General features: G+C 41.2%; 1 protein-coding gene across 9 annotated transcripts in view; it reads left to right on the top strand.

Moving 5' to 3' along the window:
* EPN1 (epsin 1) overlaps positions 1–18,536 on the top strand; it is a 103,192-nt gene that overhangs the window by 76,258 nt on the left and 8,398 nt on the right. For 6 of the 9 annotated variants that reach the window (XM_040325603.1, XM_040325600.1, XM_040325597.1 and 3 more), the window contains one exon: positions 4,543–4,644. The exons of 2 other annotated variants lie outside the window; for them this stretch is intronic. In XM_040325603.1, the coding sequence (XP_040181537.1) occupies positions 4,543–4,644 (102 nt within the window). The remainder of the gene's footprint in view (positions 1–4,542; positions 4,645–18,536) is intronic. One more of the 9 variants, XM_040325598.1, reaches the window with a different exon arrangement.

The following is an 18,536-nucleotide window of genomic DNA, read 5'->3' as shown; positions in this document are numbered from 1 at the left end:
AGTCAATCCCCACTCTGCAGTTCAGCCATAAAGGGAGTCAGGCAGATGTCATACAGAGAATGATTGTTGGTGCGAGAATGGCCCGTCTCTACTCAAATCGTGTGTCACCAAGACCTTGCCATAGTGTTGACTGAATTGGCGTATATACAGATGTGATCCATTTTTACAGTAAACACTTCAGTCTTTTTTTTTTTTTGGAAAATATATTTAATTGGCAAACTTTTTTGTATAGCCTCCCTCTGTGAGAACGAGATAAGTAACCGTATGTTGGATAGAATAAAGCCTTTAAAAATTCAGAAGGCAAAATTCATACAGGAATATGTGATACTACTCTTTGACGGGGTATCATTTTAACTCTCATATCCTAAACAAGAAGTGAGAAAAACTGCTTCCAAAGTGAGAAAATTCCCAGTTGTCACAAGAACCGATGTCCCCATTGGAAGATTTCCCCTATGTTCCTTTTCTGGGGACAATCGCTTTCTGCAGTAACGGTACACATGACAAATCAAGGGGGGGGCATAAAATGTATTTATGCTTACAAATTACTTTTTATCTATCTAGTGATGAACAGCATCTCTTGCGATGTAATGAGCAGTGACGGGTTCCTTTTTACTGAGACATCTTGGGTCTAATAGACCCCAGATCTCTCCTCTGCCCTTAAAAGCTTCTAATCAAATGGAGATAACCACTTCAATCTGAGGACCTTTCCTCAGCATATAAAGATGAACCCCTTAGCGCAGCACCAATATATTACGTAGAAATATAGAAGTGAAATCATATAAAATCATAAACTGAAATGAAATGGTACAAAGTCCATAAGTGTAAAGAAGTTCACAGTGTATTTAATGGTTATAAAAATAATTATTTTATTAATGCTGATTTTGATGATAATTTTGTACAAACGGTGCTCAAATAGCCAGTCGCCAACTTTATTTGAAAGAAGGGGGATGACAATATCCTCACATGTAGTGTGCATGTGGATATTACAAAGTAGAAAGAGAGTGCCGCGTCCTAATTAAATGATAAAGGAAATAACTAAGGGCTAGTTTTTGGACTTTTTAGGCACATTTTGGTTGGTCAGAATATATTCGCACAAGGAGAGATTTTCTCTAAAAGGTTTTTTGTTTATTTAGATATAAAATAGCATAATGTATATAGAACAAGGAAAAAATTAATTGCCGTTTCCAGCAAAAAAACTATCTGAAAGGCTAACTAGGCAAGCCTATCCATAAACGTTGATAGGAATCATACATAAAGTAACAATGTATCCACAATGAGATTGAACACTTCCAAAAAGAAATGAAATAAAGTGCATAAACATAATTAGTAATCCTGTCAGGTTATGGAAATGCAGGCAAAAGTATGTCTGCGATGGTATGGCTTGCTGCGTTGGTAGACTCGACCGGTTTCGCGCTTTGACAGCGCTTCCTCACGGAGTCAGCAGTGTGGTTTGGACTGTAGGACAACATTAAACAATAATAATTAATGTTGTTATCCAAACTGATGCATCTTTTTTATCTGTCTTTGTTTTATTGTTTAATGTTGTCCTACAGTCCAAACCACACTGCTGACTCCGTGAGGAAGCGCTGTCAAAGCACGAAACCGGTCGAGTCTACCAACGCAGCAAGCCATACCATCTTTTGAATCGGCAAATGTCTCCCGACATTCGCTTCCTGTGTACCTGGCTTTACATTACATAGACAGAAAGTGGATGTAAAGGTGTGCCCGATATCCAGTAAATGTGGGTTTGAAAATGAATTTTATTTAGGGTAGCAACAAATAAAATAAAGCCAATGCCCCCCCTTTCTTCAAAATATCAAATTCAATTTTTAGCTGTAATCTTCCATTTCCAGGTATTTATAGTTTTCTATATAATTGTTTGTGTGTACCCTTTTACCTTTTGAAAAGCCCTGAAGGAGGAGCCCCTTTACCCCTACAATGCGTTGGCTTGTATTTATTTGTTGCTACCCTAAATAAAATTTATTTTCAAACCCACATTTACTGGATATTAGGCGCTTCTTTGCATCCACTTTCCCAGACCATAAGGCCGTACCTCCAGGCAGAAGCCCATGCCCTAATGGGGTCCATCACCAAGTGAATTCTTCCTTGCATGCCTACCTCTTCACCTACTTGCAAACAATGACTGATCAAGTCAGTCCAGCGCAATCTCCACCCTCAAAGAGCAAAATTTACGTTGAAGGGTAATGCCCAATGTACACTGCTGCTGCTAAACGGACGTTCAGAGGCAGTTGGACACTTTTTTTTTTTCAACTGCCCCTGAACTCGTTCAATGTTATCTTATGTGTATATGTACACAGGTACGTTTTTTTTAGGCTTTTTTTGCCTTAAAAAAAAAAAAAAAAAAAAAAAAAAAAATTGTTCAAATGCCAAACGCTTCTAAGCGCAGCAACCCGCATTTGGCAGCATTTTTTATAGGCGTTTTTCATTTTTGCCCATTAAAAAACAAATACATTTTTATTTTTTTAAACGCAAACGCAGCATGTAAACGTTGCAAAACTGACATTTTAAACATGGGTTACGATCTGTCAAGTTAAAGAGGATGTGCCACTAAAAAAACATATTAAAAGCCAGCAGCTACAAATACTGCAGCTGCTGACTTTTAATATAAGGACACTTACCTGTCCTGGAGTCCAGCGGTGATTGCAGCAGATGACGAGCCGATCGCTCGTCACCCTGCTGCTCCCCCCTCCATCCACGGTGAGGGAACCAGGAAGTGAAGCGCTCCGGCTTCACTGCCCGGTTCCCTACGGCGCATGCGCGAGTCGCGCTGCGCCCGCCGATTGGCTCCCGCTGTGTGCTGGGAGCCGAGTGTTCCCAGCATACAACGGGGGGGGCGACGGGAAGCGGAGGAAAAACCCGTCCTTTGCCCGTATCGTAGGGCCGGAAGTGGGTGCAGATACCTGTCTGTAGACAGGTATCTGCACCCCCCTCCCCCCTGAAAGGTGTCAAATGTGACACCGGAGGGGGGGAGGGTTCCGATCAGCGGGACTCCACTTTAGAGTGGAGATCCGCTTTAAATCTTTCAGGAGAGGTTGTAAAAACGTCTCATGTACATGAAGCCTAAGAGCCCATTCACACAGGGGCAACACGACTTCCAGCACGACTTTGGGAGGCAACTTGGACACGACTTGAGTATGAATCATCAGGCAACTTGCAAGGCAACTTCAAGTCGCCTCCAGGACAGTACAAGGCAACTTCAAGTCGCCTCCAGGACAGTACAAGGCAACTTCAAGTCGCCTCCAGTACAGGAGGCTTTCCAGTGGCCAATCGAACAACAATCGGCTCTGTGGGAGGGCTGAGAAATGTATGTTATCTTCCTGTATTGTTGCTTCAGTTAAAGCGGAGGTTCACCCAAATAACATTTTTATCAGAGAAACTTCTTTAGACTTGTAACATGTACAGTCCGCAATTTTTATTTTTTGTTTAGGCTGTACATACCGAATAATGTATATTTCCAATCTGGCTTCCGGGTACTTCTCCCCGCGGGAGTAGGCGTTTCTTTTCTGAGGAGTCATTTCATCTGGGAGGTCGCCCAGATGATTGACGTCTTTCAGGAAAAAGTTCCCCCCGGCGGTTAAGGCACCTCCCCCCGTATTGCGTAAGCGTTTCCGAAAGAAGCCGAACATGCAGAGCTGCTAGTCGGCTCTATACGGCGCCTGCGTAACAGCTGTTTAAAGTAGAACTATAGTCATAACTTTTTTTTTTTTTTGCCATTTCTGTCCAATTGGGGAGTTTTACCGTCACTTCCTGTCCCATAGCCAACACAGGAAGTGAGAGAAAATCCCTGGAAATTGAGGGAATCCCCTTAAGATGATTTCCCCTCTATTACTCTGGGTAACCCAAACTTTGGTATTTTCTTTCACTTTCAGTGATCATGGCAAATAAGACAAATGGAGTAAGACAGCAATATAAACCGGATAAGGATTCTAATCCTTTTTCACGCTGTCCAAAACTAAATAAAAAACTTTGCCTGAAGACCCCTTTCACACTGGGGCCACGTTGGTGCTAAAGCGCAGCTCGTTTTAGCAGCGCTTTAACGCTGTTTAATCTGTGCTTTTCGGCCACTAGCTGGGTGCTTTTAACCCCAAAGAAGGTGTTAAAAACGAATGTTTTTTTGTGGCGCTTTCAAAGCGCTGCCCATTCAGTCCAAGGAGGATCGGAGCTGCTCCATGCAAAACCATTACACAGCAGGTAAGTATGACCTGTTTATAACTTGGCAGATGATCCGGGTAAAATCCAGGTTGAGTACTATGGGATCTGTTGATACCTTTGGCACACAAAATGACATCTCATTTTTTTTTTGCTGTAATATAGCTCAGGAAATGCAAGGTATTGTCTAAAATCCAGATGATATATTTGAGTTTTGTACTGTCTGCACAATACAGTTCAGCTCTGATGCATGAATCTGACCCCATTCCCCTATTTTACCTATTGTCTGTTTTTTGTGAATCCTTGTTTGTTTTTTAACATGTATGTCTTTATGTATATGCTTGTCTCTGTCTGCTCCTCCTGCCTCCTTAGCCAGTACCACCTTTGACCAGTTCATCAATTCTGCAGATAAGGATGAGTTTTCGGATTTTGACAACCTGAGGACCACCCTTCCCCAGTCAGGAAGCAGTACAGGTTTGGAAAAGCTCTCTTTCCTGCCTGCTTGCTTACTGTCATTCCATTTGCTATTTGCTTTCTGCCTAATGCTTAATTTGTCTTTTGTATTTATTTTTTTGTTTTACTGTTCTGCCTCTGGGCTGCTAACATGGGTTTTTATTTCTTCCATGCCTGCATGAGAGCCAGTTTGTAACAGTTGAACTTTAGGTTTAATTCAAGGGATTCAGCTACTTTCTAAAATGTTCTGGATTACTAAGTGTTAAGTCCCATTAAGGTGCATGCTACTTTGTGGATTTATCTCTATTGTTTTTTATCTCTGTTTTACTGAGCGCAGGGAGTATAGGCATCACTGCACACCTGGTGCTCTTACACTAAGATCGACCAATGGGCATTCTTGCTCAGCCAATGACGGCTGCTCCACACATACAGACGCGGGTGATATAGGACAGCCATGGAGACGATCATACCGCCCCCATATACGTACACCTAGGATAGCCGGAGATCCATCATTCGTACAACCAGTAGGAGGTGCCGTCCCCACGCATTCACGAACCATCCGAATCAACCATCCTCTATCGAATGGCCGCGCATGCGCACCGGATGTCTTAAGCAATACACATGCCACGGGACACATTCAATAGGCAAACTTAGCTCTAACTTCTGCAGCACAGCCAGACAAAGGGCACAAACATCAGCCCTCAATTAGGGACACAATGATTGCCAAAACAAGGGTTTTTCCACCAAGTACGAAGTCATGTTTTGCAAAGGGGTCAAATACTTATTTCACGCAAAGTTCAAATCCAGTTTTATAACATTTTTGAAATGCAATTCTTCTGGATTTGTTTTTGTTTTGTTGCATCTCTCACTGTTAAAATAAACTTGCCATTAAAATGATAGACTGATCATTTCTTTCAGTGAGCAAATGTACAAAATCAGCAGGGGATCAAATGCATTTTTCCCGTCGCTCATTGAAAATAAAAATTGTAAACAAAAAAGTCCAGGAGGGGGTATGCACCGCGTTGTACTTGAAGTCCAGACTGAGCTTTTTAGGCTGGGCTTTTCCTATAGGTCACATGAGTGCAATTAGTTTTGCACTCCTGTGACCTGTTTTTAGCGGAGAGCGGTCTGAAGTCTACTTTCCGCTGACGTCACGGCCATCAGTCGAGGCAGCGTTTCATCCCGGCTTCCGAAGTCTGGATCTGCCGACTGCCTTGACTGATCGCTGTCTTAGCGAGCCGCTGAGACGGCTGCTCCCTGCTCCTCCACAGCTTGGCACTCCAGTGAGTGTGGATGAATGGAGCAGGAGAGATGCTGACTGACAGTCAGCAGCTCTCTGCTCGGGGAGGAGTGAGAACTGAGCCATCGGCAGTGTTCATGGCTTGGTTTTCAGTGCAGAGATGCTAGGAGACAGCACCAGTCTGATTCTTCATCCACCTCAGTAAGCATGAATCTAAAAAACTAAAATAAAATAAACACTCTTTTAACCCCTAGTAATCCCAGAGCATTTTAAAAAGTAGCTTATTTCATAAAATTCCAATTTAAACTTCCACTTGTCAGCAGTCAAAAGTAATCTAGTTCTGCTTACCTGTGTTCATAACGAAAATAACAGTTAAAATAAGGTTTCAATGGCAAATTGTACAGGAAATTGTGGCCAGTATTTTAGGCAGATCTTGTATGTTTTATTTGTAATTTTTTGAAGACTAGGACTGCACTTTCTGTTGGACATGCAGTGGAACGTCGATTTAAGAGTAACTTGGTTTGAGAGCGTTTTAATTTGCGAGCAACTTTTTTTTTTTTTTTTCTTTAAAGGGTCACTAAAGGAATTTTTTTTTTTAGCTAAATAGCTTCCTTTACCTTGCTGCAGTCCTGGTTTCATGTCCTCATTGTTCGTTTTTGCTTTCATGTTGCTGTAAATCCTCTCTGTTTTGGACACTTCCTGGTTGCCTGTTTCCTGATAACCACAGTGCTGGGAGATTTCTCACGGTGGTCACTAATGTGATTATTGTGTGTAAAACGAAACTGGATTGGTGCTGAGGAGTTTTAGACAAAGTATCACTGATCTCTATTGGCTGACTGCCCTCTAGTGGCTCTCTGTACATCAGAGAACCAGCAAACAACAGCAAAAACGAAACTACACTGCAGGCACATTATATGATTGTTTTTTTATCAATTTTTAATAATTTTTAAAAGGAATCAGTTAACTATTATGTCTCTATGCCCTGTAAACAGTCATTTCAGCAAAAAAATTTTTTTCCTTTAGTGACCCTTTAATTCTGACTCGGTTTGCAAGTATTGACTCGCAAGACTAGCAGAATTCAAGCTAAATAAGCCTGCAGTACCTCATTTAGCCTGAGGTACGGGAGCGCAGGAGCCAGCCCGAAGTGTCCTCTGGCCTTTTCGGCGCTCTCTGGCCCCCCCTCTTATGGCCACATTCGGTATTGCATCCCATTGAAGTCAATGCGGAACAAATAATTTTCGTTTCCATTGACTTCAATGGGAAAACTCTCTTTGATATGCGAGTACTTTGGATTACGAGCATACTCCCGGAATGGGTTATGCTCGTAATGTATAACTGTGTAAGGTAGTACTTTTTCATCTCTACCCTTCAGTTTCTTTCACAACTAACACTGTACCATCTTTAAAGCCTCACTCCAGACGGTGTAGTGTTGTGCGTTTGTTTTTTTGTTTTTTTCTTAAAGTGGTTGTAAACCTGTCACTTTACTGTAAATATCTCCTAAACATGCACCGGCTAGACAATGGCACCCTGACTGCCATTAGGTATTGGGATGTAATCCTTAGACCCATTTTCAGACCCTATGCTGGTGCAGTGGGTCCTGGGTTCCTCCTGGTGCACAACACTGACTGGCCTCATGTGGCAAGAGTATGCAGCCAGTTTATGGAGGATTACGGAATTGATGCCATTGTATGCCCCCCAGGCTCGCCTGACCTAAATCAAATGGAACCCCTCTGGGATATTCTTTTTCAGTCCATCCGATGCCGCCAGGTTGCACCTCAATCTGCTCAGTAGCTCAGGGATGCTCTGGTCCAGATCTGGGAGGAAATATCCCAGGACACCATTCGTCGTCTCAATAGGAGTATGCACCGACGTTGTCGGGCGTGCATACAAGCACGTGGGGGGCATACAAACTAAGAGGACCATTTTGAGTTGCTGCAATGAGATTTCAGCAAAATAGAGTAGCCTGCGGCATCATTTTTTCACTTAGATTTTCGAGACCTCTTTGAATTCAGCCCTCTGTAGGTTGATTTTTCATTTCCATCAAACGATGTGGCATCCTTTTAGTTTCTAGTTAGAACTGTGTATGATTTGAGGTTGCTTTGCAGCTTTAGGGCCTGGGACATTTAGTCAAGTCCCCTATACAGTACATTAGGCATCACATCGTAGAGTGTGCTTGAGGAGAATGTGAGGCCATCATTCCAAATACTGAAATTTAACCTGAAATGGGTCTATTTCTACCATCATGCGTCACTTGTTGTGAAATGCTGTATTCGGTTTGTGTGAAAAATTCCCATTTCTACTTGACCAAACCACTATCTTTGTATCAGTCTTTCACATATTGTTCCAGAAAGCATTTGCCTTTATGTTCAATGGCAAACTGTAGTCCCCGATGTTTTTTGGACAGCAAAGGCTTTTTCATAACTCGCCTCTCATGCAGGTGAAATGGGTACAATATTTCTGACTGTGGATGTATGCACTTTAACTCCAGCTGTTGCAAGAGTTGCCTGAAGCCCCTGCAAAGATATTTTGGTATTCTTGGAAACCTCATTTAGCATCAAACGGTCATCTCTTAGGTTTAATTTTCTGGGCTAGTCAGTTCTGGGCAAATGGCCGTTTTCAAATCTATGCCATTGATGGATTATTTTCCTTACAGTGGAATGAATAATTTGGTTTCTGTTTTTTTTTTTTTTAATTTTTTTTTTTTAAATCCCTTGTCGCACTCCTAAACACAAACTTTTTATTTTATGGGCCTTGGAGCTCTATTGATCTTGACATGACAACACCACCCATGTCAGTAACAAAGCACCAAAGCTTAGATGTCTGAGGTTAAGATATAACTGGTTTCTGCATACTCCCTAAAAGGATTCTAATTAGTGACACCATATATCAAATATAAACTATGTACAAGGTTTCAGGGATACCTTTTACTTAAAGTTTGGTTGTATGAAATACAATTAATGAAATTTTAGCAAAAAACAAACTAGATTCAGCACTTAACTATCTAATCCTGCACGTCAGCCCATTCATCTCCATCCTGCCATTGTGCATGACCTGTATATAACCCCTTAGCCTCCTCCTCTCTCGGTGTGCGCAATCTATACAACAAGCATCTAGTGCACCATTAGCAAATTCTGCATTTAAGCCCCTTCAAAAAACAGCCTTTTTTTTAATTGCAAAAAAGCGTGGCAAAAATTCCACCAGGAATCATCTGTGGGGTCTTTGTACTGTAATTTTTACAAGAAAGTAAGGGTCTTTTTTCCCCATAGGCTTGTGTTTGTTTTGTGTGTGTGTGGTGGTTTCTTTTTATTTATATTTTTTTTTAAAAAGAGCTGTATTTTGGTGATATTTTACAGACTCTCAATTTTTTTTTTTTTTTTTTTTTTATCAATTTGAGTGTATTGTTGCCTTTAGCAAGTAAGGCCTCATGCACACAGACATTTTAGAGGCAAATAAATAGTCAAGTGTAAAATTCTCCGTGCTTTCCTGCACCTGAAGAGCTGAAGGTGGTGTATACTGCCGGACATACAAGTGAATTGTTGTGCATCACTGTGTACACACGCCTGTGCGTGGGAGTTTTTCCCATATCGTGAAGCTATCATGTTTGGGAAAATATGCTGTACATGCTTGTTTGGTTAAACAGGAGTGCAGCTGCCTACAGCCATTCACTTGTATTGCCAGCTGCACACGGAGGAGGAGATGATGAGGCAGCCTCTTCCGGGTTTTTATTTTTTGCTTTTGTCCTTGTGGGGAAATTTCTGTAACTTTTTTTACAGTGTCTAGGGGGGGGGGGGGGTGACAGAAAATATATGCGTGGCGGTCCAATAAAACTCTGTTTACCTTTCCTACTGAATCCATTACAAAAAGTTTTGGATGGACTTCTACAACCTCTGTCAAACTATGGAATCACCACTTTTGGAAAATATTCAATTGTGTAGTAAAAAAAAAAAAAAAATATGGAATTGCCCAATTCTGAGAAAATTATGGAATCACCATGTACTTTGCAGTTCTAAAATAAACATATGCATCAGATCACATCCTGAAAAATGTCATCACCAAACATCCTTTCAATTGATGGAATAAGTATCCAAAATCTTAATATAAACTTGTGCATTTACTGAAAATTTGATGACCGTCCTCTCCCCCATACCTTTTACCTGACATGCAACCCCATATCATCAATGATTGTAGAAATTTGCATGTTTTCTTCAAGCAGTTGTCTACATACATTTCATTGGAACGGCACCAAACAAAAGTTCCAGCATCACCATCAACAGAAAAAACAAGGTTACAGTGTGTTAAAGAAAAGCAATCGTGGACTATGGATGACTGGATGAAAATGATATTCAGTGATGAATCGGGAATCTGCATTGGGTACTGATGATGCTTGAACTTTTGGTGCCTTTCCTATGAAATGTATGAAGACTGCCTGAAGAAAACATGCAAATTTCCACAGTCATTGATGATTTGGGGTTGCATGCCAGGTATAGGGGAGATGACCGTCATCAAATCTTCAGTAAATGCCCAAGTTTATATTAAGATTTTGGACACTTTTTTTCTTCCATTAATTTAAAGGATGTTTGGTGGTAATGGGCTACCACTGCCTAAAACTCAAGGACGTAATGGCACTAAACCTAGAGGTAGGGGTAATCGCTACCAAACCCCCTCTAGAGGGAGCTATTCACATTATCCATCTGCCCAGAATGATACCTCATGGAGACCAGTACCCAGTAGAGGTAGGGGGCAACATAGGGGACGTGGTTACCATCAGCCCAGAACCTCCTCTGCACACCCCCACATGGGCGGAGGAGTGGAAAGACCATCCAGGCCCAGTACAAAATGTTCACTTCAGCCTAAAAATAAAAAACTGAGGGGGGGGGGGGGGGGTTTAACGAGCCCAAAAGGCAAAGTCCCCATTAGGTACTGGGATCTTTTTTTTTTTTTTCTCCAAATGTTTTTTATTGTATTTTTCAAAGATACACAATAAAGCACAAATAAGAGTCATAACAATACAACAGTTTCTTAGTCATACTTTGTGTTCAACAGTGTGCCTGGGTAGGCTTCAAATTATCATTTTACTAAACAGTAACCATATAGGGCCTTAGTCCAGTTGGATAGTGGTCAGATGCTTAAACAAGTAACTAGCAATCCCTGTTTACCCCAACGGGATCATGCTGTAAACAAGGGATTATGGCTCATAATTTTGATTTTATAATATAATATAAGATAAACATAAAGGGGTATCAAGGGAAGGAGGGGAGGGGAAGGTGAGTAGGAAGTTATCTTTTACATCCGGTCTAGTTTAGGAGTGTAGTCGTTCAGGAACACACTTAATAATTATTAAAATTCTTCAGAAAATTTGAGGCCCTAGGATGAGTAATCCATTCATTCCAATTTTTAATGAATTTACTTATGGTTCCTTTCCTATGTGCTAACATTAGCTCATAGTGAGCCTGAGTATTGAGTCTCTGGACAACATCAGATAAGTTAGGTGCTAAGGTAGATTTCCATAGTTTTGTTATGGTGAGTCTCGCTGCTGTAAGGAAGTTGGCAACTATAGTTCTAAATTGAGGAGGATAGACATCTAGATTTAAACCTAGTAGGGCTAATTCAGGTGTGAGTATTTTTAGATTACCAGTGAAGGATGCGATAAAGGAGGATACATTATTCCAGAAGCTAGATAAGGTTTTACAATCCCAGAGGGTATGTAACAAATTGCCAGTGTGGGATTCACATCTCCAGCATATGGGGGAGGAGCTAGGGAATATTTTGGATAGTCTGTAAGGGGTCAAATACCAGCGGTTTAGTATTTTCTGGGCGTTCTCCCAATGTTCTACACATGCAGAAGAAGAACTGTTAATATGGATGGCTTTTTGCCATTCTTCCCACGTAAAAGTTTGTGATGGATCCTTCTCCCATTTAATCATATTTAAAGTTTTGGTTTGAATTGGAAAAGATGAAAGTAGTTTATATATATATATGGGATATGCCTCTCTTCCCACTTATTTTATAGGAAGTGAAGAATTCCCACAGCGCCCTAGGGAGTTCCACACTTTTCTTTGGGTCAAAGTTTTTATTGAACGGTTTGGCTATGAGTTTATTCGTTATTTTATGTATGTCATCAGGTGATAGCTGATCAAAAAAATTGATTCCCTGTTTGGACCAGGGTGTGGTAGTAATTCTTACTTTACAGTAATCGATTACTCCTAGTGGTATTGGCATTAGGACTGGGTTACATGTCCGCTGTAATTTTGTTAGAGCTACTCTGGCAGCCTGGAAGTTTGCTCTAATTGTTAGGAAGTTGGGTGTATTAATTTTTGGTAGAGCATAGCAGGCCATGGAAAGGGAAAATAGATCCTTCCCTTTAGACACTTCTCGTTCAATGTTCAACCATAATTTATCATTTGAATATCTGAACCAGTATCTCATTTGATCAAGGAGTGAGGCAAAGTAATATAGGTGTAAATCTGGGAGGTTTAGGCCTCCTTTAGCTTTAACCAATGACATAGTAGATAAAGCAATTCTAGGTTTCTTTCCCAACCAGACCAAGTTGCTCAATTTCGAGTTAATTTGTGTGAAAAATTTAGTCGGTAATGGGATGGGGAGGGAGCGGAAGTAATATAGAATTTTTGGTAACGTCTTCATTTTAAAGGCTGCTATTCTTCCAATCCAAGATAGTTGTGTCTTTTTAATAGACTGTGTATATTGAGTGATTTGAGTTAATAAGGAGGGATAATTTGCTTCATACAGTTTATTAGGTGGGTAAGTAAGTTGAATCCCAAGATAGGTAATGGAGGGGTTGTCCCAATTGTAGCTAGATTGTTGTTTTAGTTTAACAACTAGGTCTGGCGGGATGTTCATAGGTAGTACAAAACATTTACTATGATTAATCTTATAATAAGAGACTGATCCAAATTTATCTAGGATAGCGGTTACATCTTCTAGTAGTGTGTCGGTAGCGGATAAAGTTAAAAGAACGTCGTCCGCGAATAATCCCAATTTATGTTCTATTTGACCGACCTTGATTCCTACGATATTGGGGTTAGATTAGGTACTGGGATCTTTTTAACCTAAGTGGTATTCCTCTTACAGAGGATGAGACTTGGGTCCTTGATAAAGGCTTAAAATTCACCCCCATACGTAACCTGAACAAATTTCAGACGTATGTTAATGTCCAGAAATTTGTTCGGGGTTTGAATATGAAGAAATACTTTGTCTGATCCTATACAGAGGAATTCTTCCCAAATAGAAAAACCATACATTCTAACCTTAGGAACAAATCTGTTTTTAACCCACAATGTACTGACAATAGACATCTTGAAATATGGAATGTAGTGATCTTGACTCAATTCCTCTTTTTTAATATGCTGTGAATCTTTGACCCTTTTAATCTTTAGAGAAAAGTAATGACAGTGATCTGACCAGCAGATAAGGGGGTGGTGGTTTAGTGGTGCTCAGTAAGACTTATTACTATAAAGAGATGGAGAGGTTGCTGAGTGATTATGACACTTGCCGATTACTGAATTGTGATCCTATGTTTAAGTTTAAAGATGAACCACATTCCATAATTGAGGAAGGAAAAGGTAGAGCGATTTTAAATCCTAAGGAGGCATCCTACCTTGATCCTTTATATTGTAGAACTCTGATTATTTATTTCCTACCAAAATTACACAAAAACTCTTATTTCCCCCCGGTCGGCCGATTGTCAACGGGATAGATTCTGTAACATCTAGACTAGGCCAATAAATCTTCTTTCTTTCTTCTCATACCTTGGATACCAAACGGATCATTCAGATTGTGGAAACTTTATCTTGCACTCCAACTAGTTTATTAATAACTGCGGATGTTGGATCCTTATACACTATTATAGATCATGATGTTGCTCTGCATTGTCAAATGGGCTTTAGCAAGGACAGATCTGTCAAGAGAGCATATTAAGTAAGCAAAACCTGAGACCCCTTAGAATAAACTTAACAATTATTTTTGGTTATGGTGGAGGAAGTAGTGTTCCGGGATCGCCCACCTCGGTTGTCTTGCTACATAGGTACATAGACGACTTGGTGATTGTGTGGGAAGGGGACATGACTAGTTTACAGTCTTTTATGGATAAACTGAACAAGAACACCAAGAATATTAAACTTTCTTGGTGTATTGATAAGCACCAGATCACTTTTCTAGCCATTTTCATACTAGAAACCATTTTAACCTCTTCCATACCGGGCAGTTATACACACTTCCATACCAGGCCTATTCTGGCACTTCTCTCCTACATGTACAAATCATAATTTTTTTGCTAGAAAATTACGCAGAACCCCCAAACATTATATATGTTTTTTTAGCAGACACCCTAGGGAATAAAACGACGGTCATTGAAACCTTTTATCTTGCATGGTATTTGCGCAATAATTTTTCAAACGCCTTTTTTTGGGAAAAAAATTGTTTCATGAATTAAAAAAATTTAAAAACAGTAAAGTTAGCCCAATTTTTCTGTAAAATATGAAATATGATGTTACACCGAGTAAATAGATACCTAACATGTCACGCTTTAAAATTGCGCACACTCATGGAATGGCGCCAAACTTCGGTACTTAAAAATCTCCATAGGCAACGATTTGAAATTTTTTACAGGTTACCAGTTTAGATTTACAGAGGAGATCTAGTGCTAGAATTGTTGCTGGCACTCTAACGCACGCGGCGATACCTCACATATGTGGTTTATACAGCGTTTACATATGTCGGCGGGACTTGCGTGTGCGTTCGCTTCTGCGCGCAAGCTACCGGGGACAGGGGCGTTAAAAAAATAAATTTTTATTTCTTTTTTTTTTATATATATTTATTTCTTTTTTTACACTTTTTTTTTTATTTTTTTTTTTTTTTTATCACTTTTATTCCTATTACAAGGAATGTAAACATCCCTTGTAATAGGAATGTGTGTGACAGGTACTCTTTATGGAGAGATGCGGGGTCAATAAGACCCCACATCTCTCCTCCAGGCTGGAAAGCATGAAATCGGTGAAAAAAAATTCAACGATCTCATGCTTGTGGTTGCTTAGCAGCCGCAATCGCGGCTTTGTTTACTTACGGGGACCCGGGCGTGACGTCATCACATCGCGCCCGGGTCCTCCGACGGTCATAGAGATGACTGGTGACCATCTGGTCACCAGTCATCTCTATGCTTCCTGCGAGCGCCGGACGATTCGTTCTCCGGGCCCCCGATGGCACGGGAGAGCCCGGAGAAGCACCGGATGGCGGCGGGAGGGGGGGATGTCCCCTCCCGCCGCCTGTAAGAACGATCTAGCGGCGGAACCGCCGCTATGATCGTTCTTACGTTGTGCAGAATCGCCGGCAGTTTAGAAGGATATCTGAATGATGCCTCTTAGCTGCAGGCATCATTCAGATATCCACCCGGAAAGCCCAGGACGTCATATGACGTCCACTCTGAACGGCAGAAGTTCTTTGTGGACGTCATTTTACTATGGGCCGGTAGGGAAGTGGTTAAACCCACTGGCCGCAATGCCTATATCCCCTTGGACAGTTGCCGCCACCACCAGATGTGGTTGTGCAACATTCCAATGGATCAATTCGTCCGTTTGCGATGAAATTGCACATCGGATGACAAGTTTATGTCCCAGTCACAGATATTGGCAACTAGATTTAGGCAGAAAGGTTACACATATCCTGCTATCTCTAAGGAAATAGAGTGAGATCCATTGATAGTTCTATTATAGCTGACAAAATAATTAAATCTGATTTTGTAATTTAATTTAAGATGGTTATGGACTACAGCATACAGTACAAGAAATTCAAAAAAATTGTGGCTAAATATTGGCCAATTTTGAAAAATTATCTTTTTCCCCGGGTCCCCATTTGCCTAACCGTCATGAATTTATTTACCGCAAAGCACCTTCTTTGCAGGACAGTTTAGCACCAGGTGTTGACCCGCCTAAGATTGCAGACAATAAATTGTTTAGTTTTCTTTCTGGTTTTTATGCATGTGGCAGGTGTGCCACTTGCAGACATGCTAGAAATAATGTAAAAAAAAATGTAAATGTAAAAAAAGATCAAAGATTTAATTGTGTGGGTGTGGTGTACATGCTCCAGTGTGACTTTGGATTGCAATATATCGGCAGGACCTCGAAAGCACTAAAAGTACGAGTTGGTGACCACATAGTAATAGTAATATTAAAAGAGGTGTCAAGACTCGGTGTCTCTAGACCAGTGGTTCTCAACCTCCTAGTGCAGTGACCCCTTGATAACATTTCCCAAGTTGTAGGGACCCCTAAGGCCGCGTACACACGGTCGTTCCAAACCGATGAGAATGGTCCGACGGGCCTTTTCCATCGGTTCACCGCTGAAGTGGTCTGATGTGCGTACACACCATCGTTCCAAAAACCGATCGGGTCAGAACACGTTGACGTCAAACACACGACGTGCTGAATAAAACGAAGTTCAATGCTTCCAAGCATGCCTCGACTTGATTCTGAGCATGCGCAGGTTTTGAACCGATGCTTTCTGTACTAACCATCGGTTTGGACCGATCGGGCAGCGGTCCAACGGGTCGATTTTTAAAGCATGTTTTAACATTTTGGACCGAAGGAAAATAGACCGATAGGCTTTACACATGGTCGGTTTGGACCGATGAAACTAAACCTCGGTCCATTCTCATCGGTTTTGTCTGACCGTGTGTACGCGGCCTAACAGTAAAATTATTTTTGTAGTGTGGGCTGTCATCACCCAAGGCAAGGCAAGACAAGTAATTTGCGCCCCTAACCCACAGACATTTAGCGCTCCCTGAGCCTTTTTAATGGCAACTATAATCACAGGTAGCATCACTAACTGTCTCCGGTTTCACTGTGTTTCCGACTTTGTGGCGTCTCGTAGCAGTGACACTGATGCTGAAATCAGGAGACAGGGTCTCCTCCAGCCCCTCCCACTTCACATTCCTCACCAGTCAGCTGACTTCTAGTCTTTGCCCCCCAGCCATGCCGTGAACTGAATGGGCGACTGCGAAGAGGCTGAGTGGGTGGCTGTGGGTTCCAGGAACAACCCATCTGGGTGCCCACAAGCTCCAGGGATAGCAAAAAGGCTGGGAGAGTGATGTGGGCTTCAGACACAGACCAGGATTCGGTGACCCCTGGCAAATCCTCATTCGACCCCCGAGGCGGTCCCGACCCCCAGGTTGAGAACCACTGTTCTAGACACTTTAGGATCTGCCAAGATAAGTACACCTCAGCTGGACTTCCCCATAGTGGCTCATGTGCTTCTGTTGGACAATTTCTTATTGTATATCCTTCAACCAAAGGCCTACCAAATGCATCAAGACATGTGCATGGATAGTATGCAACTGGCCTTGTAAGTGGAAGGTGGGCAAATCTCGGTACTATGAGAAGGTCCAGTTGATGCACACTTTTTTCTTTACAACCTTCATTTATGGGTCATTATTTTTGTCTGTATTGACAATAAAAAAAAAAAAAGGGGGTGGGAAATTGAGCATGCAGGCACTTGGCAAGCTGTTACAATACGTTGACATGAGTATACTGTATATGAATGAGGTTCATTCTAGTAACCAATTATCCTCTTTTTTTTTTTTTTTTTTTTAATGTACTGTGATCTGTAGTTTCAATGTGTATAAATATACAAAAAAAAGTCTAGGGGGGGGGGGGGGGTTTCCAGTTATAAATATACTTTTGGCTGTTGCACTTTGAAGATGGTATTGGGTCTGTAATGTTCCCCACAGGAGAGGTTCTGTTTTTTTTTATTGATTAATATTCAATAGGAATTCAACTCTGAGTCCCTATTGGTTGTTTGCATTGTTTTTTTATCCTTTGTCATTGCTTTACCCGTAAACCCAAAAGTATTACTGTTTTGTATATTACTTTCGTTCAGTCGATCTGTATTACAATTGGTTATTTGACACGCATTCAAATATTCGTTCAGTTGATCAAAATTGATAAAATTCTGTCAGTCTATCAACTCACCAGGATTGAAATAGATTGAAAGCTCATTAAATCAATTGAATGGCAGGTCTGTGTTTTACGTTTCTTATTGAGTTCAATCATTTTGTTGCATCAAATTATCGCTTTCAATGATCAAATTGATACGTATGTGTAATCACTTTTAGACTCTCTCTGACAGGCAAATCTTGCCTGTTGGAAGGAAAGGTTCTGGTCTCTCTGATTGCTGTGTCAGTTTGTATTTTTTAACTCCAGATTAAGAACATCATGGGCCTGGTGCTGAGGATTTTGGTGGGGCCTTTTATAAATAATAAATGCGTGGGAATGACATGAACACAGCCCGGCCAAGGCAAGTGACCAAAGGCACAGAACCCAGACCGGGTGAAGTGCCCGGGCCCCGCCTGATTCATCACAGCGCAACACTGGAGTCTGAAAATTTTAAGTGTACAATATGCTAATATGCTGTGCATACTTGTACGTTGTGGCATAACCTACCCCAGGGCCTCTAAAAAGTAGTAATGTCAGGAAAGTTTACTACCGCTTTATTATCACAGGATCCCAGGAGCCTCTCATGGGGCCCCTACTGACCCAGTGGCCCTTGGGCAGTGCCTAAGTGCACAGTTGCCAACATTTAAAAAATATTCTCCTATATTCTCCTATGTTCCTCTTTACATCATAGTAGTAATCACAAAATTAAATTGGTACTAATAATGGGGCTGAAC

This window comes from Rana temporaria, chromosome 10 (genome assembly GCF_905171775.1).
Source record: "Rana temporaria chromosome 10, aRanTem1.1, whole genome shotgun sequence".
Taxonomy (NCBI): Eukaryota; Metazoa; Chordata; class Amphibia; order Anura; family Ranidae; genus Rana; species Rana temporaria.
The sequence above is the reverse complement of the archived record's forward strand: the minus strand, read 5'-3'. Positions and strand labels throughout refer to the sequence as shown.